The sequence below is a fragment of the Choloepus didactylus genome, chromosome 19, assembly GCF_015220235.1.
Source record: "Choloepus didactylus isolate mChoDid1 chromosome 19, mChoDid1.pri, whole genome shotgun sequence".
In the NCBI taxonomy this organism is placed as follows: Eukaryota; Metazoa; Chordata; class Mammalia; order Pilosa; family Megalonychidae; genus Choloepus; species Choloepus didactylus.
In genome coordinates this window covers 20,962,215-20,988,371 of record NC_051325.1, presented here as the reverse complement: position 1 = coordinate 20,988,371, position 26,157 = coordinate 20,962,215, and the positions used below count along the sequence as shown (strand labels likewise).

General features: G+C 44.7%; 2 protein-coding genes across 3 annotated transcripts in view; one reads left to right on the top strand and one right to left on the bottom strand.

Moving 5' to 3' along the window:
- ISM1 (isthmin 1) overlaps positions 1–17,695 on the top strand; it is a 71,022-nt gene extending 53,327 nt beyond the window's left edge. The window contains exons 4-6 of the mRNA XM_037811853.1: positions 7,130–7,273; positions 11,710–11,799; positions 15,983–17,695. Of these exons, the coding sequence (XP_037667781.1) occupies positions 7,130–7,273; positions 11,710–11,799; positions 15,983–16,500 (752 nt within the window). The 3' untranslated portion in view covers positions 16,501–17,695. The remainder of the gene's footprint in view (positions 1–7,129; positions 7,274–11,709; positions 11,800–15,982) is intronic.
- Positions 1–26,157, bottom strand: part of TASP1 (taspase 1) — a 656,132-nt gene that overhangs the window by 231,141 nt on the left and 398,834 nt on the right. The window lies entirely within an intron of this gene.

The following is a 26,157-nucleotide window of genomic DNA, read 5'->3' as shown; positions in this document are numbered from 1 at the left end:
TTGGATTTCTTACTGTAAAAATTCATATTGAAAATCAGTTTAGTAAGAGAGATGACTGGGCAGCTGTGTTATGTCTGATATTGGTGGTGGAGTGGCCCTCGGGAATCTTTATGAAGATGCATGTCACAAGATGTGAAAGTAAGGGCCTCCCTATTAAATTTCAGGACTTCTGATTTCCTATGTATTTATAGTAGGATAGTTGAGGTACCAACTTCCAAATTTGCTGACCCAAAATAATACAAGTTTATTTCTCACCTGAGTTGGGATGGGAAAGAGGGTGCGAAGACCATGGCCCCAGTCACTCAGGGACCCAGACTCCTTCCATCTTGGAGCTCCACCAATTTGTAGGGCCTGACAGTAACTCACAGTATGCTCAGCATCCCAGTGGCAGCCAAGGAAAGAGAAGGAACCTGGAGAAGGCACACATGCTCTTAACTTCCTCACACATCAGATCTGTACAAACTCTATGGGCAAGACCAGGTCATACGGCCCCACCTAGGGAGGCTTGGAAATATTCTGCATGTCCAAGAAGAGGATCCAGGTTTGGCAAGCTTCTGGCCAGCCTTAGTAGGGAATCATAAAGAGTATTTGATGTCTTGCAAATGTACCCACCACCATGTTTTTCTCATGACTTCACCATCAGTGGACTTAGGTGTCAACAGTGTATAATGAGTGTGACTTGTCTTGGACCATTCGCACTCTCACCCTTATCCCCATGTTTCAGCAGAAAGGCCGGTTGTATATTGGGGAGTCATTTCTGCCCACTGATAGAAGATTCTAGGCAACTTCCAAAACAGCAAGACAGAATTTTCTCCAGCCATATAATTTGGTTGTTCAACCAACATCTGTTGTGAGCATGTCTTGTGTAGTTGCTCTGCTGGGTGCTGGGAATCCAAAAATGAGTAAGACACAGTCCTTCCCTAAGGAGCATCTCATCTGTCAGTGGGTGAAGGGAGAAGAATAAACTGATAGAGTACAAGAGTGCCATGAAATGCTAGGGCAGCAGAAAGAGAAATCCCATCCCTATGCCAGCCAGGAGGCTCAGGAAACCTTGCCATTCTCACAGGAAGTCCAGTATGTATCCATTTTTTTTCCAAGTAGAAGGACTCTAAATAGGAGCCGATGCTTATATAGCATTTACCTGGCACATGGCATGTGACAGGTGCCCCATTTTACAGATGGGGAAACTGAGGTCTGGAGAAATTAAGCAACTTGACCTGGAGTGTCAAGACCTGGGATTCATCCAGTCTAAGTCCAGAATCCATCCTCTTAGCCACTAGCCTATCCTGCCTCTCTGGGAACATATTGCACTGCCGTTCGGACAGCGGAGCACATCTAGAAATGAATATTGAGACTGGCAGATAGGAATGAGAGGAAAAAGTCCAGGGCTGTTGGACAAGAAGAAAGACACAGAGGATGCTTTGGTGCCAATTTGAGATTACTCAGGACCTTCCCTGCCCATGCAGAACAGTGTTTCTAAGAGTGGGGCTCACATCCCCGACATCTGACTCCCTTGGCTGCTTGTAAAATAAAAAAGCCAATCCAGACCCCTACCCCTTCCCATACCAGCCAGCAGCATCAGCATCACCTGGGAACAGGATAGAAATGTAAATTTTCAGGCCCCACCCCAGATCTACTGAATCAGACATTCTGAGGTTGGTCCCAGAAAACTATGTTTGAGCAAGCCCTCCAGGGTGCTCCGATGCCTTAAGACCACCATTTGAGATCAACGGTTCTCAACCTTGGCTCCTTCTGGGGAATTTTTTCAAATGCCTCTGTCCACTTTTCAACTCCAGTTAAACCAGGGTCTCTGTGGGTGGGACTCAGGCATCAGAGTTTTTTTTAAAGCTCCCCAGGTGATTTCAAAGTGCAGCCAAGATTGAAATCTACTGCTCTCATTCTACCGAATCAGAATTTCTAGGAGTGAGCCCTGGAATCTGTCTTTCCTGTTTTCCTAGTCAAGGTCACCAGGAGAGTCTCATGCTCACTGAAGTTTGAAGACAAGACCGCTACAAGGGACAGTTTCTACTCTGAGGCTTTCACAGAGTACACCCTGTCCAGTTCATCCATGTGAAGAATGTGCCCCTCCCTTTGATCTTGAGGGTAGAATTTCCTTCTACTGTGGCCGTAGAGCTAGAATACCCACAGAGCCCCCTGTGTCAGATCTCACAGTATCCCTGGGTCATGGGGAAATGCCCAGCCTCCATTAATTTGGAGTAACTCCTAGTACCTTCCTGTTATTAGACTAGATACCAAGATTGCTATTTTAGAAAGAAAATCTTTATGAAACTGCCCTTATAATAACTCTAAAGCAGTGCTTCTCAACTTTAAGGCACACAGGAATAGCCTGCAGATCTTGTTAACATGCATCTCCCGATTCACTGGGTCTAGGGAGGAGCCTGGGAATCTGCATTTTAACCAGGCTCCCAGGTGGAGCTGGTACGGTGGTCCTCTGACCACACTTTGAGTAGGGAGCCGCTAAGCTCGTTGTAGGTTGTTGGTAGCGTTTGTAGAATGAGGGAGTGGATATTGCCACTCAGAAAATCTCTAGGCACATGTGATTTCCAGAATTCCACATGGCATCACGTGAGTCAAGAATTCCCCCTTTTATTTCAATCAACAGGAAACTGTTGAGAAACTTCAAAGTATTTATCCCAGTGTTGGGTACTATAGAGGATACAGGGAGAGAATACCCAAGAAGATACAGCTCCTGCCATAGCAAAGCTGTGCAAATCCAAGTACGGTCTAAGGGCTGGCTGCTTTGTCTGGGACAGGCTAAAATTGCCACAGGAACTGGGCTTTTTGGAGAATGTAGATCTCAGGTTTTGAAGGTCAGGATTTTTAATGGTAAAGAATTTAAATGCTTGCAACCAGAGTATTTCAAAAAATCCTAGGAGAAATAAATAGAATATCATGGCATCTTCAGAATAAATTACAAAACACATAACAAAACAGTTAGACCTAACTTCTGATTATGGAAAAACTTAGTGTGATGACACCATGGGTCAGCTCAACTTTGGAATGTATGTGTTTGAGATATTGCATTTTGGATATTTTCTGTGTGGATGCTTAAGGAATCCAGAGCCAAGAGAGTCCAAATAAATACTTCTCCATAAAACAGTAGTTAAAGCTTTCCCAAAATTGTTCAAAATAATGTGCATAAATGAAAGCAGGTGGGCACTGCTTATTGTAACTCAGGTTGGAATTTGGTTCTTTGTAATTCTCCAACTGGTCCTGGTTCAATAGTAGATCCCACAGAGATTCAGGAGTTTTTGTTAGTAAGGTTGAATTGTGGCCACATAAGCGGGTTTCTGAAAAGCAACTTGGGCCCGAATCAAAGCTACAGGAATATCAGGATATAGAACAGGGATACAGTGAGGGTAGGCAAACCTGAAATCTAATCCCAGCCCTGCCAAATTTGAGCTTAGGCAAGTACCTTAACCTCTCTGAGCCTTGGTTTCCTTATCCATAAAAGAAGGTTATTTCCACCTACATTACAGGGTCACTGTAGGAATTAAATCAGTGGATTTATGCAGAGCAGCTGGATAAAGCAGACCTCAATAAATAGTAGCCATTATCCTCTAGGATTGGTGGTGGAGGTTTGCCCAGTTGCCTAGTCCAGACCGAGGCCACATCAGTTGCCCAAACACTGTAACTGGTGTACAGAACTCTAGTGCCCTGAAACTATATAATGACTGCTTTAAAATGTCAAATGACATCCTTGGAACGCAGCTCTCAGCCTGGTGCACTGTGAATTTTTTCTCTGCTCACTGAGCTCTTTGATGTTTCAGATAGGGCTTCTCAGAGCACCATATAAATGTTCACAGGGACTGTTTTTTACTGTTGTTATCTTTGCGATTACTGCCATTCACATTAATTTTCTGCTCCGAACAACGCTCCCTGGTAGGTGAGCGAATGAGAGCAGGCTTGTTTTTTATTATGGCAGAAAGTGATCTTGCCCTCAAAGCTTTGTCCAAGAGCCAGAAATTCCCTTTCTGTCCTTCAAACACATTAAACAAATAGAATGTCCCCAAGGGGAAGGTCTTTGCCGGGACATTCAGCTGGGCCAGCCTGCTGTCGGGGCTGCAGGGCGGGGAGCTGACACCCACACGTTTTCCTAGGAGGTCATTTCATCACTTGCCTCAGTAGAGATCAGCCACATAACTCGACAAATGTTCTGTGCCTGACTTTGAGGGGCTCCTGTGAAAAATGTTTGACAAAGAAATGCCTTTGTGAGCATTTAAAATAAAGACATGAAGAAAGCTGCTTACTGGGATAATAAATCCTTAAAGTTTCTGGAATCTGGTACCCAGGTGGTAAACTAATTTTAGGGAGGATTTCATAGTGGATTTGTAATAGCTCTTGCTGCTTAAGAAAACACCCCCTAAATTTAGTGACTTAAAACATGTCTTCTCTCTCGTGACCTGGGGTGGACTGGCCTGTTCTCCTGGTCCTGGCGGGCTCGGCTGAGCCTGGTGATCCAGGATGGCCTCCTTCCCCGTGAGGGGGCCACAGCTGGGACGGTGGGAGGTGAGAAGGCTGGGGCCTTGCTCCACGTGGCACTCACCCTCCAGGAGGCTGGCCTGGGCTTTTCACATGGAGGTGGAAGTTTCCAACAGCAAGAGAGGGCAGTTCTCAAGCCCCTGCCTTCATCACACTTGCTTTGGCCAAAGTAAGTCACGTGGTCCAACCTGGAATCCATGCAAGAGGGGCATAACCAGGGGGTGGAGGTGGGGAGAGGAATTGTGGAAGTCATTTTTTAAAACAATCTGCCACAGTATTAACATTTAATAATTTAGTTCCAAGAAACAGAAATAAGAGATTCCAGTATAAGCCCCATGGTGATTTATAATTTAATGCTAAAATCTCAAAGTTCAGGGATGCTCTATCCCCAGATCCACTCTCTACATCACAGTAACAGGGAAGAAAGGCTGCAGGGGATTTCTCAATGGTTGAGGCCCTTGCTCTTGCTGAGCCAAGCAAGACACCGCTTGGCATTCTTGGGTTATTTCTTACACTAGTACCCACCTCACGGGTGGTGACATGAACTCCACTTACAGGGTCTGGAAACACGATAATCTTAACTTGTGACATTTTTTTGTCTCCATTAATAAAATCTGGCCTCGGTGGTGTGTGCGGGAAGTGGCTGTGTGTGTATGTGCATGTGTGTGTAGCCCACAGCACCTGGAAGCTCCCACCAACAAGGGGGTGGTTGTGTGATTGTTCCAGCCCCTTCTCTGGTGTTCTTGGGAAGATGGCCAGCGGGGCCCAGGACTGCCAAGGTCTCAGAGAGAACAGTGACTGCCCCAACCTCAGTGACTTTTGTCTCTGGAAGCAACTTGTCTCTGCGGTTCTAACGTGCTGATGCCCAGGAAGAGATGGGAAAGAGATGAAGGAGGCTAAGGTTGGAGAAGCCAGCCCGATTCCCTAACATAAGGCGATGGTTTCAAACATCTGCCATGGCTGTGTGGTTGGAAAGCCATTTCTTAGAAGAAAATCAGAGTTCAGAAAAAATTTTGGTGGGGAGGGGGGAGAAGAAGTGGATGGGGCTCCAGGGGGCAGGTGGGTTATAAGACAAACTCCTCGCTTGGGTTAGGGAATAGGACACGGGCATGAATCCCCTCCTGATTCCGTCAAAGGGGCGGGGTTGGCTCCACGGCCCTGGGTTTGCCTGAGGAGTGTTCAGAGTGAACACCACGTAAACAGCAGCCCGCGGCTCGGGTAGAAGCATGTGTGGGCCACGTTCTTGCCAGGCTTACATAAGAGCAATTACCACGACCTGTTAGGAATGGAGGGTACCCCTTTCCTGCACGGCACATGCCTGTAGCTGCATGCTTGGCACTGGCAGAGGCCCCAAAGCTGGAAAAGGCTTGGGCACCAGGATAAATTACTATGCAGGGGAGGTGCTGCAGAAAGAGTGATGCTTTAGAGATCAGGGGGTTAGCACCATAGCCGAAGCTTTCCTTTCTGTTAGCCAGATGCCCTCGGAGAGGTCACTCAACCACTCCAAGACTTATTTTAAAAAAGAAGAAGTTACTCTTGATAATGTACTACCCTTGGTTACATGCTCATCCTCCCAGACTCCCAACCCTGGTCTACTTTTCCATATTCCATACCACTCATTCACTGCTAACATGTTATATAGTTTACTCATTTATTTTGATTACTGTCTATCTCTTCCCACTAAAGTGTTAGTTCAACCAGGGCAAGGATCCTTAAAAGTTTTATTTAATAATAGATCCCATATAAACAATTGTGCCTGACATATAATAGGGGCTCAATAAATATTTTTGGGATGGACGTTGAATCATAATCTCAAAGGACCGTTTCTAGCTTTACCATAATGAATCAGTTGTCTACTGCTGCCTAACAAACCACTCCTAACCTCGGCAGCTTAAAACACCAGCAATTTATTATTGCCCGTGATCCTGACTTAAGTATCCAGGCAGGGCTCCCTGGGAAGTTATTCTCCTCATCGCAGCAGCTGCATTCAGTCGTCCGCTGGGCAGGGCTGGAAGGTTCAAGAAGTCTTCACTTCCGTGTCTGGTTCCTCAATGTCCTCCATGTGGCTTCTCTCCTACCATGTCGGTCCCTAATTTGCTGGTCTAGCCTGATCTTTTTCACGGTGACTGGATTGCCCAGAGAAAAAGCCAGAAGCTGCCAGGCCTCTTGAGGCCCAGGCCCTGGATCGGCACAGCGTCACATCCCCTACATTCTGGTGGTCAGAGCTGGGCAGGTCTGCCCAGAATCTATCTCTTGATGAGCAGATGTGTGGACCAGGAAGGAAGGATCAGATGGTGGTCGTCTTTGGAAACTATTTACCGTATTACTCCATGACATCGTGCCCTGCAAATGTATTCATTCGCATTAAGTATTTATTGGGCACTTGCAGGGGTTGGGTGCTAGCCATGGCCATGTACTGATCACCACGGTGCCCAAAACCTCAGGCAAAGCGCCTGCCTTCATAAAGCCGATCCCTGAAATGACCCCTGGAGCTGGAGGCCTTTGGGCTCCAGCCGACATCTGGCCCCTTCCAACAGTGCAGTGAGGTGGGTGACCAGCAGGCTGCTTGGCAGGGGAGACTGGGCGTTCCTGGGCAAGGCTGATGATCTCCCCGGCTCCCTTCCAGATTCCATGGACGGTGAGGGTGACTGGAGTCTCTGGTCTGTCTGCAGCGTCACCTGTGGCAACGGCAACCAGAAACGCACCCGGTCTTGTGGCTACGCCTGCACGGCGACGGAATCGAGGACCTGTGACCGCCCCAGCTGCCCAGGTGCGTTCACGCAGGGGCACAGCTCCAAGTTCGAGGGGAAGATTTTCATTTATATTTTGAAAATGGTAGAAATGTTTTTTTAAAAGTTTTTAAACCCAACCATTTCCCTACTAAGACTTCTGACCAGGGTGAGACAACAAAAGACAATGCGCTTAAGGGATAAAAAGTTATATTTTCTGAGTCTTATGCACAACTGTAGTAGCCAGGACTCAGAATAATGCCATGTTGTACTTGCTGAATTCAAAGGAGGGACCCTGATTAATTTGGACCTTTGATGTGGGATTTGTTTGTGCCTTCAAGAGGGCATTAAACCAGCCATTTCATGGCCAGATAAGGAAACCAGGATGAGAGGCTCGATGACTGTCTATCAAAAAAACACACAATTAGCCCCGTTGGTAATACCTGAGAGTTACCGAAGGCTCCCAAGAGAGCAAACTGGGGCCACCTGGCAATTAATTATCGTGCTTTACTTCCTTGTCAGTATTTTAAAGAGCTAATCTAACTACATATTAGGTGAGAGATCATATTGAGGGTTAAAAATAATTGTGACTCTCTGGAGTAGTGGTTGTCAAACTATGTTCCATGGGTCAAGCCCAGCCTGCAACTTGTTTTTCTATGCCCCACACATTTTATAAGGGTTGTTGGAGAAGAAGAAGAAACACAGCAACAACAAAAAACATCCAAATTAAAAAATGATGGGCAAAGCACTTGAATAGACATTTTCCCAATGATTTATGAATGGTCAGTGTTCCGGTTTGCTAATGCTGTCGGAATGCAAAAACACCAGAAATGGATTGGCTTTTTTAAAGGAGGTTTATTTGGTTACACAGTTACAGTCTTAAGGCCATAAAATATCCAAGATAACACATCAATCAGGTACCTCCACTGGAGGATGGCCAATGGTGTCCGGAAAACCTCAGATAGCTGGGAAGGCACGAGGCTGGCATCTGCTCCAGAGTTCTGGTTTCAAAATGGCTTTCTCCCAGGACATTCCTCTCTAGGCTGCAGCTTCTCTTCAAAATGTCACTCTCAATTGCTCTTGGGGTGTTTGTCCTCTCTTAGCTTCTCCGGAGCAAAAGTCTGCTTTCAAAGGCCATCTCCAAAATGTCTCTGTAAACTGCAGCTCCTCTCTCAGCTCCTGTACGTTCTTCAAAGTGTCCCTCTTGGCTATAGCAAGCTCTCTCCCTCTGTCTGAGCTTATATAGTGCTCTAGTAAACTAATCAAGGCCCACGTTGAATGGGGGGGGCACACCTCCATGGAAATGATCTAATCAGAGTTATCACCTACAGTTGAGTGGGTCACATCTCCATGGAAACAGTCAAAGAATTACAATCTAACTGACACTAATATGTCTGCCCACACAAGATTGCATCAAAGATAATGGCGTTTTTGGGGACATAATATATTCAAATTGGCACAGTCAATAAGCACATGAAAAGATGCTTGACATCATTAGCCATTAAGAAAATGCAAATGAAGACCACAGTGAGATACCACTTCACACCCACAAGGATGTTAAAAAAGAAAAGAAAAAATAACAAGTGTTGGAGAGGATGCAGAGACATTGGAGCTCTAGTGGATTGTTGATGGGAATATAAAATAGTGTAGCCACTGTGGAAAGCAATATGGCTATTCCTCAAATAATGTTAAATATAGAATTACCATATGACCCAGAAATTCTACTTCAAGGTATATACCCAAAGAAAGTGAAAACAGGGTCTTAAACAGATACTTTTACATCAATATTTATGAATGCATCATTATTCACAGTTGTCAAAAGGTGGAAGCAACCCAAGTGTCCCTGAACAAATGAATGGATAAACAAAATGTGGTACATACACACAGTGGAATATTATTTGGCCATAAGAAAGAGTGAAGTTCTGAGACATGCCACAACATGGAAGAACCTGGAAAACATTATGCTCAGTGAAATAAACAAGACACTTAAGAACAAATATTGTATGATGTCAGTTATAAGAGATGTCTAAAAATATTAAATCTGCTGAGACAGAAAGTAGAATAGAGATTACCAGAGGATAGGGGAAGGGAAGAAGAAGTTTGTGTTTGATGGGTATGGAGGGTATGCAAATAAAATTAACAAAGAAGCAGCAGCTGCAGCAGCAACCAAGACCACAAAGCCTAAACGATTTACTATATGACCCTTTACAAAAGTTTTTGCCAACCTCTGGTCTATAGTTTTACATTTACTATGTGTTCCCCGTTGCCAGGTCGAATACCAGCCTAAAATAATATATTGGGCCCTTCCAAGAAACCACACATTCCAAATAGCTTCATCTGAAGGAAATGTCAAGAGTCAGAAAATTTAACCCCAAACACCAGACTCCCCTTCTCTACCCTTAAACCCTCTGTTCTCAAACCATAAGGCTTAGCTTTGGAAGAAAAAAGAAGTATAAGAGCAAAGGGGTTTCAGAGAAGAAACAGGAAGGGTCAGATTGGAATGAATGTGCACATCAGCGTGCACAGAAAATGTGGGTGAAATGTAAAAAGTGGTGGTCCCTGGCTCCATGTCAACCGTGCAAAGGGATTTCAAAAAGTGGAATCATCAGGATGCTTTTCCTCGTCTTTCTTGTGCTTGTTTATAACAAAGCTGAGTTGGAGATCTAGTTGGTGGGATTTGAGTGGAGAAAAATAAATCAGTAAATAATATAAGGAGGAAAAAGAAGCTGAAAAGAAAACGAAGAAGGAAGAGAAGGAGAATATGAAGAGGAAGAAGGGGAAGGAGAAGAGAAGATGAAGCAGAATGAAGATAAAGATGAAGAAGATGAAGGTGATAAGGTGAAAATAATAATGAAGAAGATAGAAATGAAAAAGATGATGAAGAAGATCATGAAGACTAAGAAGTTTCCAAGTACTTTTATATCAAGTACATTTCAAAAAGCTTTACATGTATTTCCTCTAATCCTCACAACAACCTCATGGAATAAGTAGGTAGTTAGTAGTAGTATTGTGCCCATTTGACAGCTTTGGAAACTGAGGCACAGGGCACTCACTTGCCTGGAATTACACCAGTAACAAGTTATCAATCTGGAATTTGAATGCAGGCTGCCTGATTCCAGAGCCCATGTTCTTAACCACTAAACTACTCTGCCTCTACAAGGAAGAAGGGCGCTGGGGCTGAGCAAACACGGGTACAAGCAGCAGTTAACATCAGTATTTGAGGCTTGCCCGTTTCCTTTTCTAGAGTTGGCATCTAGACCCAAGTGGCGGATTTAGGTATCTTGTCAGAGGACAGCTCTTCTCTGTCACCATTTTGAATGTTTCCTCCGTACTTATTCTCACCTCTTAGGGCAAAGTGTCCAGCAACCCTGTCCATACATGTTCTTCTCATCTCCTTGCCCTCCTTCCATCCTTTCTGCCTTTCTGCTCCTGGATGTTCAGCTTTGCATGGATCCCTTAGAGCAGGAAGCATTTCCTTTTGGGGGAACTCTTTCTTTACTGAGATGTGTCAATTCTTAGCCCTACTGGAAGGGATCACAGAGCAGGCAAGTGTCCCCGACCTGACTTGGCAGAGATTACACTGTAGAAATTTGTCCCTAGGTCAAACCTACAAATAAATTTGAGAGGCTATAATGAAATTAAAGAGAGACCTCTCAAGGAAATCAAGTCCTGCCCAGCAGGAACACCACGGCTCTCCAATGAATGTCCCACATGCCCCCTCTCTTTCTTCCATTGCGTTCGCTTACACAGTATCCCTGTTTATAAAGTAATCCTGGTTGGAGGTGGTAGTTGAAGCAAGTAAGGCAAGCCCACCTTGTTTTTTCTGAAATATCGTCGACGGTCCTGAGTCCTGGAAGATGGGCTTATCTCATCTTTGGATATGGACTGCTGCATCCTCAAAATGAGCAAGGGAAGACTAGCAGCTAACGCTTACCACTTACTGCTCTAAGTGCTTTCTCTACATAACTCATTTCATCCATTCACCAACCTTATCAGATTGGTCATTTTGCTTTCCCGTTTACAGATGTGGAAACAGGCTTGCCCAAGGTCACACAGCTAGTAGTGAATGAACCTAGGCAGTCAGTCTCTAAAGACAAAAGTATTAGCCACTGCATTCTACTATCTCCTGTGTAGTTTTTCACTCTGACACCACCAGACAGACAGACAGCCATCCTGCCATGTGCTCTCCACTGCCAAAAGCCCCCTCCCCAGGCCTACCGAGTGACTCCCTCAGGATGCATTCAAGCACATTTGGATCTGATTTCATGCTGCAAATGCTATCTGGGGTTTTAATATATTTTATGTTCTACTACCTGCGTTTTACTGTTTCCTCTGTTGGCCAGTTTCTGCTGGTGAATAGTAATGAATACAGAAAAGGCTTTGTTCAGGTGCATTTTTTTTTTTTTTTTAATTTGGGGGTAGGGGGAGCAACTTTTTCCATATAACCAGAGAAAAATGAGCTCCTCTCTATATTTAGGAATTGAAGACACCTTCAGGACAGCTGCCACCGAAGTGAGCCTGCTTGCAGGAAGCGAGGAGTTTAATGCCACCAGACTGTTTGAAGTTGGTAAGAGGTTTTTTTTTTTTTCTTTTCTTTTTAATCCAAATATTGATTTAGTGCTTTGGAGATGCCCCTTGCCTTTGCAATGACATTCTTGGATCCATTTCAATATTTCATTTGCCTCTTATGGTGTCCAGTTCTCCCAGTATATTTGTTGCTTACTGAACACACTCCGAGCAAGAGCAAGCAGTCCCATCCCTACTGCTCTGGGATGGACTGAGTAACACTGCTGTGTTCATTTTGTGTGCTACACGGCACCCACACAACAGGCCGGCAGGTACCACTCTCTTCCTTTAGCCCTAATCGGTCCATAGCAGAGGCTTCGGTCAAGCCACCACAGGACCTGCTCTTACAGCCGTCACTGAGTGTCCCCAATGAAATCCAGAAATGGTGACCTCAGTCCTCCAGCAGAGGGAGATAAGGAGGAAAGGAGAGACGGAAAGTTCTCACCATTATGCCCCTCCCCCACCACCACATGAATTTTTCACATGCCTTTGGTATATCCTGCTTCTTGTCTCCTAGAAAGTGCTAGAGCAAATACAAATAAATAAGGACCAAAGTTGAAAACGACTACCCAGGTGCAAGGTGAAAGCCTGCTTTTTTAAAAATAGCTTCAGGTGCTTCTGGATGTAATTCTATATTGCAGAAATTCTGTATTTACTCTCTTACAGAAGAGTAAGAAGACTCCTTCTGGCTAATTTCTTCTGCTACCCCAAAATTCTTTCTTCCCTTCTTCACATCTGTCCTGCCCCCTCAGCCAAAACTTAGCAGTCCTAAGGCCCGTTTTTTTTTTTTTTTTTTCACAGCCCAGCTATTTGGTGGCTAATTGGTACACAAAACATAAATTCCCCAAATGACTATAGGGGTCAGGCAAGGATCTAAGTAGAGCAAATCTAGAGTATAAGGAAAAGAGAAATAAGAAAGAATGAAAAAAAGATTACAGCATTGGTGCAGGCACCATGATGGGAAGAAACCAGGCAGTTTGAGGGGGCAGCAGAGAGTGGTAGGGACTGTGGCAAAATGGAGAAGTCATGACCCATCCTCCAAAGGGGTCAACTGTGACTTGGCCACCTGGAAAGAGCACCAACCCAGGGTTGCCAGATGTCCTGGTTTTCCAAAAGAGGCCAGAGATATGGATTTTATTGGGATATCTCTTGTTTTTTTAAATGTTTGATAACTTATTTTTTGAAAACTCAAATCAAAACATGTTTATGAGCCACACAGGAGGCAGTTTGGAAATTCTGGGTTACCCAAGGCCTCCACCTCATCCTTAATCCCTCACACGTATGACAGAATTGCATTTTAACAGGAGCCTTCTGGGACACAAATGGCTGAGCAGTAATGGTAGCCTTTTGAGCAGAGAGCTTCTCGGGCCTCCTCATGGCACAGCCCCCAGGCAGGCAGCATCTTGCTCTTTTGCCAAGGACCAGTCTGAGGACCAGTGGCTCAGGGCCCACAGGAAGGCGTTGCCATGATGTCTCAGTCAGGGTCCTGGCAGGGAAGGACATGGCACACTCAAATCGGGTAACTGAGGAGCCCTTGATGAAGGAACTGTTTGCAAAGGTCTGAGCAGGGTGGAGGGAAACCAGCAAGGAATTGTGCAGAACCCTGGGGCTGGCAACAGTGGGGACCCCTTAACACCCTTCAGGCCAGCGGAAGGAGCAGTTGCCAGAGCCCAGAGAGAGAACATGTCTGGAGAGGACTGTCCAGCAGCAGCTGTGGTCCTCAGAAGGATACGGCCAACAGGCAACACTGAAGGAGGAGCCACGGGAATCAATTCCCTGACCTCACTCTCCTTCCTCCCTCTGATCTCTGGCTGGGTCTCCCCATTGGCTGAATCCACTTAGAAGCCAGGGGTCCAGGAGCCTGCTGAAACAGTCCACACAGGTCAACCCTCTACGGCAAGGCGATGCATGGAATGAGGATCTAGAAAGACAACAGAAGATGCCCAGCAGAGAAAGAGATGGGAAAAGATTGATTTTTCTCAAGATCCAATCCAGTTACTTAACCTAGTAGTGCCTCAAGTTTTCTGATCTGTAAAATGGTATGCAGTAATGATGCCTATCACATAGTCATTGTAGAATTGAATGAGTTAGTATTTGTAAAGCATTTATAACATGCCGTATAGGTTTGATAAATAAAAAATAGTAGTGAGTCGATGGATGCCTTATAAATATAGGAAGTGTGACACCAATACTCCACTGTGAAGGGAAAATACTGGACCATTTTCTGGCGCCCTGCCATTCATTGAGTTTGTTTCTGAAGATTCTGTCCCCATGGGCTCTGCAAACACATACATCCCAGGATCGTATGTTTCATTCTCTCAGCACCTGCACAGAGGGTCGCGGCCATGGGATCGTAGACGTTAGAACTGGAAGGAGGCTCAGGCAGGGCCCCAGCAGGGCAGACACTGTTCTGTGCCCCTTCTGCATTTTCCCTCATTTCATCCTCATCATGCCTTTGTGAGATGGGTGCCATTTTTGTACACAGTATAGAGGTGAGCAAACTGAAGTACAGTGAGGTGAACAACTTGCCAAAAGCTACAGGGTAGTATACAGTTGAGTGGAGTTGAGTTGAGTTGAGGACCATGAGATCCCACCCTCTTATCCTTCTGCCAGGCCTTTCCAAGCTCGTGAGAGATGCCCTGTCTCTCTCTTCCTCATTTTACTGGTGAGAAACCTGGGCTTTCCTCCAAGCTGCCCCTCTTCCAGACCACTTGATTTCTAGTCATGACACCACCAAGCTCCCAGGCACCCGGGCCAGAGCCCAAGAGTCCCTTCTGGTGTCTTTCCCTCTTTACCCCAAGCCCGCCAGCCAGCTAGGCCTGGCAAGTCCATCTCCCTGACTACTCTTGTTCTCCCTGCTTTTCCCTTCCAAGAATATCTCATCTGGACCCTTAAATCATCTCCAGGGCTTCTCTACTACCACCCATTCTCTGATCAGCTAATAATTCATTTTCTTGCTGTGAAGATTAGTTAATAGCCCACTATCACTCACAAACCTTCATTGGCTCCCTAGTGCTCTCTGAAGCCTAAACCACGCTGGAGACCTCCATGATCTGACACTAATAACCTTATTTCCCTCTGTCCTTGGCTCCAGTTATATAGAGAAGTTCCCACGAATCACCTCCCAAAGAACCATTTTCACTGGAATCTTCATCTCAGGGTCTGCTTCTGGGGGAACTTGAACTAACACATTCACTAAACCAGAGGCCCTGACTCAGATGACTAAGGCACCAAGAGGGAAACTCCCTGAGTGAAAAGATCAGGCCAGGCCTGGGGTGACCTGGAGAACATGGGTCCTGTCCCAGAAATGGTCGGTTGTTCCCATGGAGAAGCAACAGGAGCCAGTTGTTCCCATGGAGAAAGCACGACTCTCGTAGACATGTCTTCTGTCTTCTTCAAATGAAGCCAGGAATCCACATTTATAACTGAAATCACTTAATTTTTAAATGTGCACAACTAATTCAGTATTTTTTTAAGTACTGTAAACCAAACACAGCACCTCCACCCTCACCTCCAGGTCAGTGACCTCTGGCCTAAATGTTAAATCCCTTTCCTCTTTACAGCATCTTCTCATATAGATTCACATACCATAGTTGTTAAATGCCCAAGGTTAAGAAGTTACGAGACTAGCCCTCATAACGGTCAGTGAGTAGTAGAAATAAAACTCAGCCCTTCAAATGCTCCGCTGGAGGCATTTTTCACCACATTACCCCTTATTTAAAAAAAGAAGATTCAAACTGGCCTCTGAATTATTGCTAATTTTTGTTAGGGGTGATAATGGGATTACAGTTTAGGAAAATATCCCCCCCCTTTTTTTTTTGGTAGATGCCAACTGATATTTAGGGGAAATAATATATTTTCACCACAATTTTTAAAAAGATGAAGTAAATATAACAGTGGTTAAATCTAGGTGATGGAAACTGGGCAGTCACTGTATAAGTATTATTCTCTCTACTTTTTTCTGTCTGAAAAATTTTCATAATATAGCTAAGGGGGAAAGCCTTGTGAACTGAGAAATTTTCACTCATCTCCCAAGTTCACGGAGAAGAGAAGGGCCAGCTGTGGCCTGGTGGTTCCTGACAGCTGCAGGGGCCTCTGACCCAAGGAGGGCGGCATTGACTTCAGTGTCATCTTATGGGTCAGCTTGGCAGGTAGTGAGAGGGTTTCTCTGTGGCCTTTTTCAGACACGGACAGCTGTGAGAGATGGATGAGCTGCAAAAGCGAGTTCTTGAAGAAGTACATGCACAAGGTGATCAACGACCTGCCCAGCTGCCCCTGCTCCTACCCCACCGAGGTGGCCTACAGCACGGCGGACATCTTCGACCGCATCAAGCGCAAGGACTTCCGCTGGAAGGACGCCAGCGGGCCCAAGGAGAAGCTGGAGATCTACAAGCCCACAGCCCGGTACTGCATCCGCTCCATGCTGTCGCTGGAGAGCACCACGCTGGCTGCCCAGCACTGCTGCTACGGGGACAACATGCAGCTCATCACCAGGGGCAAAGGCGCCGGGACGCCCAACCTGATCAGCACCGAGTTCTCCGCGGAGCTCCACTACAAAGTGGACGTCCTGCCCTGGATTATCTGCAAGGGGGACTGGAGCAGGTACAACGAGGCTCGGCCGCCCAACAATGGACAGAAGTGCACAGAGAGCCCTTCGGATGAGGATTACTTCAAGCAGTTCCAAGAGGCCAGGGAGTATTAAGAGACTGGGGATGAGATGGAGCGGCGGAGAGGCCACCTCTGCCCTTTAGACACAAATGCACTGCACTGATCTGCCCCTCTGGGCCCGAGTCCTTCTCATCCTAGATGTGTATATTTGTTTATACCACATGAGTGTTTTTGGTAAATTACACTAGGCGTGTGCACCAGGCCCCAATGACTGCCATCTGAAGCCACGCTTGTGTCTACGAGGCCTACAGTCCTCCAGAAGTCCTCCTACGGGCACTGTGGGCAGGTGGATGGGACAACACAGAAGCCAGAAGAAGAACCTGGAAGGGAGTGTGACGGGGTTTAGGTCACACCCAGGGTGCAGGGTTTCCAGGAGAAGTCAGGGGAGAAAGAGACGGAAGATGTAAACGTTATAAACAGTTTTTAATCTATAACTTATTTAATATGAATGTGACTTAAGTGTAACCTTTTCTCTGGAGTTGTCGTGAAACTAATCACTTCTCTGAGAGGACAGAGAGAAAGGGGCTTAGGGAAGTGGAAGAGAAAGGGAATTTTGTAATGATTTCTTAAAAAAAATCAAAACAAGAAAAAGCCCACTGTAAACCAAATGTTAGTCATAAGGCACCTTGCTGAAGTCTCAATTTCCAAAATGCTCTTGTCGCAGACCAGGATGGAGGGGCAAATGGGTATTTCAAGGGCAGATCTGAGGCCTGGCTTTTGTAACAGTATCAAAAGGCTTCAAAATAAAAGACCAATATTTGTATAATGCTATCATTCTACTAAAAGGCCCTAGGCATGAACAGAACTTCTGCTCATGTCTTAGTAGATTTAGAAGACTACAGAAATTGCAGACATAAAAACAGAGAGTAGCACTTTTCCAAAGAAAAAGAAAAATGGGGAAAGAATATCGACCTCATTTCATCTATTTTATTTTAATACCATCTTAACAATTTTCCTTCGCCAATATAGTCCCAGTAAATGCTATAAAAAGGGGAGGGGGCTCAAGTCTGGGAAATCCTAATTTTTTATGTTTTAAGAAAGGGAAAAAATACTGCATTATTTTTGTAAAGTATTTATTGAGTCACTGGGTGGTGTGCATCAAGCGATTGTAATATGACCTGGTTCTCTAGGGTGGAACTTAGGACAAATACAGAGTTGGTTCTTATGCAATATTTTACTTGCAAAACTCCAGGAAAAGAGAATATATAATAAAATCATAATAAAATGTGTTACCTGCATCCTTGATTTACAACACAAATACCGTAACTAGCCCAGGTGAAGCAGGGGAGAGGAAGGTTCGAACCAGGTGGAAAGAATGCTCTCATTGATCGGCATGATGGTGGGTGGCACACATTTTTGGCACCAAGAGCACCCACCCCCTCACTCCCACCTCTAGGAGGTTGGAGCCCATTGACGCACGTGTAAGTCCTTGTACACCCAGAACTAATAAAGCCAAGCCAGATCAGACACTTAAGAGAGCCCAGGTGAGCATGATCACTTCCAGACAAAATTCTGCAATTAGGGTAACAAAGAGAATATGCATCAGGCAAATTCTTTCTTTTACAGATGAGAAAACCAAGGCTCAAAAAACAGAAACAACATTGGAAAACATCTGTCATTTCCCAGCCCGGTGTTCTTTCTACTATATCACATTTTTGGTGTCCTTATATTCTTGGTGTCCTTGGTATTCCTGACCCCACCCTTATGTTCTCTTAAGAAAATCCCATTTTTGCAGAAAAGCTCTCTTCGGTTATTTACACTTTAGAATGAATTTTCCAAGTATTGCCCTCTCTCAGGACATTTATATTTAAGACCTATTTTGAATTGTAGAATGAGGTGCTAAATTCACATCAGAAGGAACTTTAGGCATCTGAATTGGTAGGGGAACGAGTCAATGGGTCCATGTATCAGAGAGGCAGATTTGGCTTCTAATAATAGGAAGACTATTTTGGCAAATAGAATTGGCCAGCAGTGGAATGCATTGCCTTTGAGGTGGTAAGTTCCCTGTCAGAACAGGTATTCAAACAGAGGCTCGAGAGGATGTACATGAGAAGCTCAGTTGAGTGATGAAGAGAGACGAAAATATACAGCAACAACATCCTCTGTAAGTGTTATCACCTTGGTGATAAGTGCAAAGGACTATGGGGAAATAGAAGCAGGAAAGAAGCATGGAACTACCTGTTGGGCATTATAAAGGAGTGGAATTTCATGAATCAGAGAAGAGGGAAGGGGAAGTTCATGCATTTGGAGTAAGAAAATATTTGGACAATGGCAAGGATATAGGAAAGAGTTTGGTGCTTTCTTGAAACTGAGATGTTTGAATGATTAAGTAGAGGGAAGAGAGTAGCAAGTTATGTAGCCATTTCTAAGGTGTTTTTGTTAAGGATTTAGCATGGAATCTTATAGGGAAGATAGATAGCTCTTTCATACTACAGTGTGAATGAATGAGAGAGTAATGTTTTCCATTGACTACTTGCCTTTTAATAGAGACCTTGTTGACCTAATGAAATGAGAGTTGAAATGTGGGGTGAATTGGGAGCAGGGAGGGTTGCTGAGCTGTTTGCCCACTGAAGGCCACTCCAGAACACCTCTAGTTTCCTATGCATCATTGGGATGGTGCCACACTTTTGGAAATTTGGTGACCTATAATTTTTCTTTATCAGGTTGAACAAATTTTCAGTCTTAACGCCGTAGCGGGCCAATGAAGACCCCACTGCCTAGTTTTTCAATGCAGGGCCCCAGGCCAGGCCCCAGGTAATATGGATAGTGGATAATTTATTCCAGCCCCAAACTTTGCCCCTAGCAGAGTAGGCTCTTCGCAGCATCACCTTGCAGCACCTGTAAATATGACCACCTCAGCAACTTCTCTACATATGTTTCTCATCTAAAGTTTTGCTCCTTTGTCTTTTCCTGGAAAGAGAGCCCCTTTTCTAGTAATCCACAGCCCCCTTGGGTGCCTCATCTCAACAAGCCAACAGTGGCAAACAGAGATGCCCAGGGTGCACATGGCAAGGAGGAGCGAGGGGCCGGGATAGTGCATCGTTTGCTCCTCAGCCCCAGGATGCTGATCACGTGTCCGCCATGGTTATAGTGCCCTGAGAGTTTCCCTCTTTGTATTTTAGTGGCCAAGAGGGTAGAGATGCCCATCCTAGAGCCAGGAATCAAAGAACAGGTACTGTATCAGCCACCCATTTTCTGAGCACATACTTTACACCTCTGTGCTAAATCACTTTATCACAGGAGGCAGGCATTATTTTATCCATTTCACAGATGAGGACATAGAAACCGAAGAGGTCAGCTAACTTGCCTATGGACGTGCAGCTTGGCAGAGCTGGTTGAAGCCTGGTTGAACCTCTGATCACCAAGCCCACGATCCTGAACTTAACCCTGATGTACGACTCTCTAAGTCTTCCTGCAACCCTCAGGGGCAGTGCTTTGTTCAGCCTCACTCTGCCTTTGCACAAATTGTTTGGATCTGCCAATGACACTGTGCCAACCTTCAATGGTGGTGTGCATGGACGACAGAAGGATCCAGCTTTATCTCTACAGTGTTCTGCTCAGTTTTCTCATGTTCCCTAAGAGGATTTTCTTACTCTGTAGCGAAGCCCTTGCTTAGTGTTGGATGAGTAGCAGAGCTTAGTGTTTCTAGAAGATAGCCCGCTCCATCAATGAGTACAAGGCTAACTGTTGCCTGTTGGATGGACCTTGGGGGCAGGCACTGGGTCTCACTGTTTTCCATACACCCAGCTCCTAGTACTGCACCCGGCAGGTATCGTCAGGGCCATGTACCCAGAGCTTCAGGATTGAAGGGTTGAGTCAGACTGCCTCGATTCCATTTCTGGTTCCCTCATTTATCTGCTCAGTACCACTGGATAAGTTAATCACCCTTGCTGTATTTCTTTTCTGTTTCTTCACACAGTTGTTGTGAGAATGAAATGAGATAAGGTACTTGAAGTTCCTGGCACAGGGCCTTGTCAGGTACCAACTGTGCAATGAAGGCAGGCTGGGCATCAGTGTTTAGCTCTTCAACACATATTTATTGAGCATCTATTAGGTCCCAGACATTGTTCCAGATGCCAGAAATACAGCAGTGAGCAAATTAAAGTCCCTCCTCTTGGAGGGTAGACAGTCAATATATAAATAAGCATACAATGTAATATGAGGTAATGGTAAGTGATACAAAAAAATAATTTGTTCACTCGTGTGATGTTGCATTAGTCAAGGTAATGCTAGTTGTTGTAATAGATAATCCTCAAAATCACAGTGGCTTAACACAACAGAAAGTCTATTTCTCACTCACATAACTTTCCAAAGAGTGTGGTCCTGCTGAGTGTCCCTCACATAACTGATGATCTGGAGGCCCAGACTTTTACCATCTTGTAGCTCTGCCATCTTCAAGGTGTGACTCTCCAGGATGCCTTGGGGTCCCTCTATTCCAGCCAGCTCCAAGGGTAAAGAGCAGGGAGAATGGGCTTGAAGGTTTCTGTGTGCCAGGCCAGAATGTGCTGTCCATCACTTCCACTCAGTCTCCAAGAGTAATACATGTCCCCCTCTTCTGCAGGGGAGACTGGGAAATGGAGTCCAGTTGTGGGCCCAGGAAGCAGAGGAGGTGGGCTTTATGAACACCCAGCCAGTCCCTGCCACAGAGATAGCTTAGCAACTATCTGATCGCACAAGGCAGCAAAGAACGGTAGAGGAAGGAGCTCTGGATGGGCCCAAAGTAGCTGACCAGAAGGGAAAGATGCTTCCCACCCCTCCACCGTCTTCCACACTCTATTACAGCGATAAGCTGGACCTCCGTTTCCTTGTCTGGAAACTGAGATAAGACTATCCATCCCACCGCCTAGTGGAAGATGCTTTTGATGCTCTGCACATGCCCTGGGCACTCACCCTATCTGGGAAGACCAGCCCAACTTTCCACTGCCAGCTCCTGCAAGTCTTTGCCTTGCAGCTTTCTCTAGTCACTGGAGCCCACTCTGCTTGTCCATGGGCAGGTCAAAATGCCAGCACTTAGCAAATGACAGGAACACAATGGACGGATACCCCAGCCCCTCACTCCTCAAGTGGGGCAATTCTGAAACATATTATACCATTCCCAGACTTCCCAGTGGGATTGAGCTCCAGTTGCCCATGGTAGTAAGTTTCTTGGTAACACACCCTTCATCAGCTGCCTCCCCTTCTCCGTCTCCCTTCCTCTCTGCCCTGCTGGTGCTTGCAGGAATCATCTCCCAAATAAGCCACCCGCACTTGAATCCTCCCAAGGTCTGTTTCTGGTAAGACCCAAACAAAGGCATCTCTTCACTGGATTGTTCTGAGGATCAAATCATGGGAACATTCTTTAATACTTACTAAGTGGTATTCAAGTATAAGCTACTTATTATTATATTCATCCCGTTCGTCTGGGGATGAGGTCTTGCTGGTGGTGACTAATCTACCAAAAAAAAAAAAAAAAAAGAAAAGAAAAATCAATCCCAGTTTGGCCAGACATAACAACTCTACTAGATTTCAATGATGCTGAGGTTTTACAAAATAAAAATAAAAGTTCTGCACTAGGTAATGGAAAAGTAGAGGAATGAATAAATTCACGTGTGATCCATAAAGCCTATTTGAAAAATGGATTCCTCAGAAAATCTTTTTTTTACCTTAGGAACACATAGTGTCTAAGAACCAAAGAGCAGGGAAAAGAACCAAAGGGCAGGCAGCTAGAAATAGAAGAGAAGGCTGAGGGTCTAGATAACCATGAACTAAGTCAGCAGAAGTAGCTATTTTCTGTCATCTACTTCTGTTCAGGGAAAGTCTTCATACCCATATGTTTGCGTTAAAAGGGAAGGTCAGTTTCCCTTTCCGCCTTTTCCTCTGAAGACTGTTTTGGAGCAGTCAGGCAGGTCGGAGGATGCTTAGTTACCCTCTCTCTGATGATAAATTAGAGGGGAGCCTGGCATTGTTCAAGTTCAATGTTTACAAGTCAGTGTTCCTCCAGTTAAACTTGTATCTGCAGCCATTCCGGGTTTCTTTGGAGGGAGTGGGTGTCTTGGTTTGGTTTTCAGCAGAGGCAGAACTTAACATAAGGACTTGAAACAAATAGGGTTTTTTGAAAGGTAATCCCAAGATGCACTGGGAGAGGAGTAGGGAAGTGAGACAGGGAAGGGAAGGGAGCTAGTAAAAGTATGTTATCAAGTAAGTTACCACTGGGGGCACCCAGAGCTCCCATCTGTCATTGACCAATGGCTAATTCTGGGTGCGTTAACTCACCACCACTCCTGGCTTGCCCTGCACCTGAGCCAAGTGCACTCTTGTAGCCATAAAATATATATATATATATGCCTTTAGGCAGTTAGTCAGAGATGTTCACAGCAAGCAGCCTCTGGTGCACAGAGATGAGTGTCGACAGAATGGGATGGGGCACCAACAGCGTCTTTGAGGTGATGATCAGCTCAGGAGGAGAATTTACGTCCGGCACTGACAGAGAGACAGACGATGGCACCTGCTTGGGAAAAGGCTTCAAAGACAAGGAAATACAGAGGCAGAGCATGGATAAAATATACAACCTCTGTGGAACTCAAAGGAGGAGAGGGAGTTAAGGAAATCAAGATGGGGAGAAAAGCAGCATTTTCAGGCTGCAGTTTTGAGAAGCTCTGACAAGGATTGAATTGGCCAGTGGAATGCTGGCACGCATCTGTGGCAGGAGGCTGCTGACCAGTGTGTTTTTGCAGGAGTGGACAATGAGGTACTCAAAGCCCAGCACACTCACCCACAAGGCATCAGGCTGGGCGAGTGCGGCTAAGGCAGGACAGACGCGTTCCCTGGCCCAGGAGGGACGTGAGCCCATGCACTCCTCCCCTGCACCCCTATTTTCTAATCCTGGTGCTTCTTCATCTCTGATGAAGAACAAATTCTTCTTCCAATTGATGGGTTGATGGACTGACTGGTTTCCAACCCATCAGGGCCTGATATTTTGCCCAAAGCAATTTTGAAAAATGAATGAGTAGAAAAGTGATATTTTTAAAAGACGTGCAGGGAACAGGCCCCAATTTTTATGATTAGATTCAACAGACATAAAATGACTCTGCCAAATGACTTCTAAAAGTTTCCAAACACTTTTTTTTGAGTTTTGAATTTATCTCCTTGTGGCCTGTAGGCCAGTGCTGTTCTGTGGACCACACTATGAGTAAAACTTCTGTAATCACCTCCTCTAATCAGCTGACAGTGATCAACACCATGAGCATGGGTTCCGGCCTGACAGACAGACAGTCATGAACAAGCTTCCCAGGACACCTGTGTGGGGACAGAAGGCTGAGTTCCCTCATCACCCATTTACAATTTCCAACGGAAAAATGTATGGGTCATCACCATGATGCCTGCCTGATTTCAGACAAATTAAAGGCTTGCCTCAGTAGTTGCTGGGTGGGGATATCCAGAAACATACATCCATGCATATAGCCCTGTATACAGTAGTATCAATTAAGACAGAAAGCTTACAGACAGTTGCCTTTCTGAGGTTCCGTTTTGGTTTCCGTGTGGGATGAGAAGAACAGGGACATGTTCTGGGATCAGAAGGTAAGACCTTCCAGGAACAAATTTATGGAACACTTTGATGAACCACACCAGAAGGACAAAGCTTAGATACAGATCTTTTCTCTTTCTTTCATCAGCTCTCCATGCAGAGATTTAAAAAGCCAACATCCAAAGAACAGTACCTTCCCTGTAATGGCAAAAATAACATCATCCTTCACCATTTTAGGGACAGGAGTATTGGCTGGGACTTGTTGGAGACACAGCTGCAATAGCAAAGCTGGGCAAGAATTTTATGACTTTGCTAATTTTCTATCTGTTCTGGGAATAATAAATGTGCCCTTGTAGAGATTCGGGCTTGCCCTCAAAATGCAAAAACCTTTTAAATGGCACAGAAAAGCCTTTCATTCCTGAGGCATGTAATTCATGGATGATTTTCAAAATGTCATGTTTGAATTGGGAAAGTAACATTTCTCAAATTAATCAGCCAATTGCTTTGAGAATATGACTCAAAGGATATAAAAATTTCAAGCTTGACTTTTAAGAAGAGAAAAAGGATTTTTTTTTCCTATACAGCTAAGTTTATTTTTCACAAAGGTCATAGCTAAATCTTTGGTTCATTTGCCACAGCAGAGAACAGTCTAAATGAAATACGCCTCTAATTCCTTAGTGAAAGGGAAAGTTAACAGATTTTAACAAGCACCACTTTAAATTTTTTTTATTATTATTTTGAAATAAATTCAAAGTTATATAAACAGTTGCAAAAACAATACTAGCCCCATACACAGAATTCCATCATACCCTGACCCCCCTCTCCCGGTAGCTCAATCCACCAACTTTAACTTGCTGTCACATAGCTATTTCTTTCCATCCCTCCCTGCCTCCCTCCCTACCTATCATCCATCATCTATTGCTCTGTCATCTGAACATATGAGAGTTAGCTGCACACATCCTTGAGCATTCACTATAATTCACGTATACACTTCCCATGAACAAGAACATTCTTTCATGCAATCCCATTAAGCGCAGCTAAGTACAATAGATTCAACAATGATAAAAAGCTTGCATTCTGTATTTCCTTTTCCTTATGTCTCAACTGTGTCCCTTTGAGCCACCTGTCCTCCATCCTCCTGTCCCATCCAAGTTCATCCTTAGTATTCAATTGTCATCTAGTTAGACTGACTTTTTTTTTTTTTCAGTTGTGGAAACATATATACAGCCTAAATCTTCTCATTCCACCCCCTCCCTAGCCTTTCATTAGTGGGATTAATCACGTTTAGAATGTTGTAATGCTCTTTCCCACCATCCATTACTAGAAATTTCCCTTCACCTCAAACAGCAACCCTACACTCATTTCTTAACTCCCCATTGCCCCTTCCCCCATTTCTCTTAACCCAAACTCTACTTTTCATCTCTATGATTATATTCTCTGATAATTTCTTTGTGTTTACTGTGGGGCTTAAAATTAACCTCTTAAATCCATATCAATCTTGTTTTTCTTTGATACCACCTTCACTTCAATAGGACACATAAACTATGTTCCTATACTCCTTCATTCCCCCACCTTTATATAGTTGTCTAAAATTACATATTTTACATTGAGTTCAAAACCACTGATTTGTCCTTAGAGTTTGTGTATTTTATATCATGTAGGAAGTAACTAGTGGAATTACAGTTCAAAAATTATTGACTTCTATTTGTATTTCCATTGGGGTTGGAGAATGTGCTTTGAGTATATTCAATGTTTTTTTTTTAATTTCTTGAGGCTTGTTTTATGTCCCAGCTTATGGTCCCTTCTCGAGAAAGATCTGTTGTCACTAGAGAAAAGTGAGTGTCCTGGTGATTTGGGATGTAAGGTACTATATATGTCTGCTACAATTCTCTATATCTCTTTCTCCTTTCCCTGTCTGTCCTCCAGCAGGGCTCCCCTCAGAATCTGAAGTAGGGCAGGTCTTTCATCAGCAAACTCTCTCAGCATTTGTTTGTCTGTGAAAAATTTAAGCTCTCCCTCAAATTTGAAGGAGAGTTTTGCTGGATAAAGTATTCTTGGTTGGAAATTTTTCTCTCTCAGAGTTTTAAATATGTCATGCCACTGCCTTCTCGCCTCCATGGTTGCTGCTGAGTAGTCACTACTTAATCTTATGTTGTTTCCTTTGTATGTGGTGAATTGCTTTTCTCT